Raw genomic sequence first — 2,260 nt, forward strand, 5'->3', positions numbered from 1 at the left:
TGATGTTTTGCAGAGCGCTACATGTGCTTGCATTGTCAATGTATACTAATTTATTGTATTTCCAATGTTGTCCACATCCTGACTGCAGTGCCTCAAGCAAAGCGATCAAGCCATATATCATGGTGGGTGCCTAAGCACCCATATGATGGCTCATATATGTATGTATATATATATGTATGTATGTATATATATATATATATATATATATATATATATATATATATATATATATATATATATATATATATATATATATATATATATATATATATATATATGATTCATAAGAGCATTATCCACGGATCGCCCTGGAGTGGAGCTTGAGTTTCTCTCAAGATCACAGGTTGTTCAGCTCCTGGAGGGTCTGGTCAAGGACCTCATGGATTCCCAAGTTCTCATCTCGAGCTCTTGCCAGTTGCTCTAAAATGGTAAAAGTTTTGGTTTTGGTTCACCAATTCCAACGAATATTATTTCCACACAAAATCACATGATCATTATGTAAATGTAGTTAGCCCTTCAACCATTTTGACCACTTCAGATAAGTTGCAGAATATCCACATCACATGATGAAGGCTAATCTGTACGTAAACCACATGATGTTGCCCCGATTATAATCAACCCCTTCTTACACCTTTGAACAAAACCTCAACCTGCACTGCTCACCCTCAAGGTCGTCGATGGTCTTCTCGAGCTTGACCACAGTCCGCTCTGCGTACTCTGCTCGGCTTTCGGCCTGAGGCAGAACACCACATGGGCATGCAAATGGTCAAAGGTTCTTCAGATCTTAATTTCGTGCATTTGAAAAACTTTTACTCCAGATTTCAAAAAGTACTTTGGGTGAGATTAAAATATTTGATTTGTGGAATGAAAATCGCCCATATTGGTGTGTTGATGGCTTATGGGCTCAGATGTCTTATCTGCAGTTTCGTTCTCAGTTGTGATTAAGGTTCAAATCCCATTCCCAAAGCATAAAACATTTGTAAATTCAACATAAATTATTATCTTCCCTGTATATCCTCTTGTCAAACTGCTTTTTAATGGAAGTGCGTCTCTTTCTTCAACCTCTGTAAATCTGCTTTTATCCTATAAATATATGCTATAATCCTATATATATAAATAATCTGCTATAATATATTTTATTAAATAAATAATATGCTGTAATCCTATAATATATTTTATCCTATAAATATAAACATTTCTATGCTATGATATTTTATCCTGTATTTATCCCATAACCAGACTCGGTGGTGGGTGTAATGGATAGAGCGTCCGCTCGGAGCCTGAAAGGTCAGCGGTTCGAACCTCGGTCGCATCGTGCAAAAGACTATAAAATGATACGTGCTGCTTCCTTGCTTGAAGCTCAGCAGCTAAGATAGAGCACAGACAAACATCCACTGATAGGCAACCATTGGGTGGGCTTGATGGGCCTAATTTCCTCCTGCTGCATTTAAGTTCCGTGTAAGGTAACTTTCTTTGTCAGGGACTCAACCCCATCCCAGGCCTATGCTTCCTGGCTATCCTGCCCTGCCTGCTCACATTTCCCTGAAATAAAAGAGCAAATTATAGGCCTAACTAAACACAACACTTATCAGTACCTTATGCCTTTTATTACTTGTTATGAAAACCATTCAACAAATCCCCTTTTTATTGGACCAAAACTATTTTATAGTACTAAAGATAGAAAAAGAATCAAGTGCAGGTCCATAGTTGCAGTGCACATCTCAAACTCAAGTTTTCCCACTTGGGAAAATCACCATTCATTAAAATAAATAATTTTAAACAAAACGTTTTTATAATCTTTGAATGAAAGGAAGCAAAACTGAGTACATTCGAAGTTACAACAATTTCTGCTTTAATGGAAGTTCTTACCAACTCTTCCAAACATATTGTTACGTTTGTGGGGGTAGGGGATGAAATACCATCATGGAGGCAGGATTGTATAAATTAGCATGGACTGCGTGCGAGTAGGAAGCCCATCTCGATGTATGTAAGAAGAAAAACTGTGAGCTTAAAGTTGTTTATGTGTTCTTCACATGGGGGGAGGGGGTGGTGGTGAAGACATGCTAATTAGGTAGTGTCTAAGGGTAGTTCTCCCAGTATGTGGTTGCTCCCTGTGATTTTTCCCTATGTTTTTACATTTACGAGGTCAGCCATACAAAACGTCCATTAAATCATCGCCGTCCATTAACAAACAACCACCCCCGCAGACAGTGCCGAACATTCCCGATCGGACAATTAATCCCGCCCCAATAACCGACTA

At 38.2% G+C, this 2,260-nt stretch overlaps 1 protein-coding gene across 1 annotated transcript in view; it reads right to left on the reverse strand.

The window, feature by feature from the left end:
• Positions 1 to 235: 235 nt before the first annotated feature.
• LOC137414650 (uncharacterized) overlaps positions 236 to 2,260 on the reverse strand; it is a 30,764-nt gene continuing 28,739 nt past the window's right edge. The window contains exons 8-9 of the mRNA XM_068100156.2: positions 664 to 733; positions 236 to 420 (exon numbers count right to left, since the gene is read on the reverse strand). Coding sequence (XP_067956257.1) covers positions 338 to 420; positions 664 to 733 — 153 coding nt within the window. The 3' untranslated portion in view covers positions 236 to 337. The remainder of the gene's footprint in view (positions 421 to 663; positions 734 to 2,260) is intronic.

The sequence above is a fragment of the Myxine glutinosa genome, chromosome 2 (genome assembly GCF_964187855.1).
Source record: "Myxine glutinosa chromosome 2, kmMyxGlut1.1, whole genome shotgun sequence".
NCBI lineage: Eukaryota > Metazoa > Chordata > Myxini > Myxiniformes > Myxinidae > Myxine > Myxine glutinosa.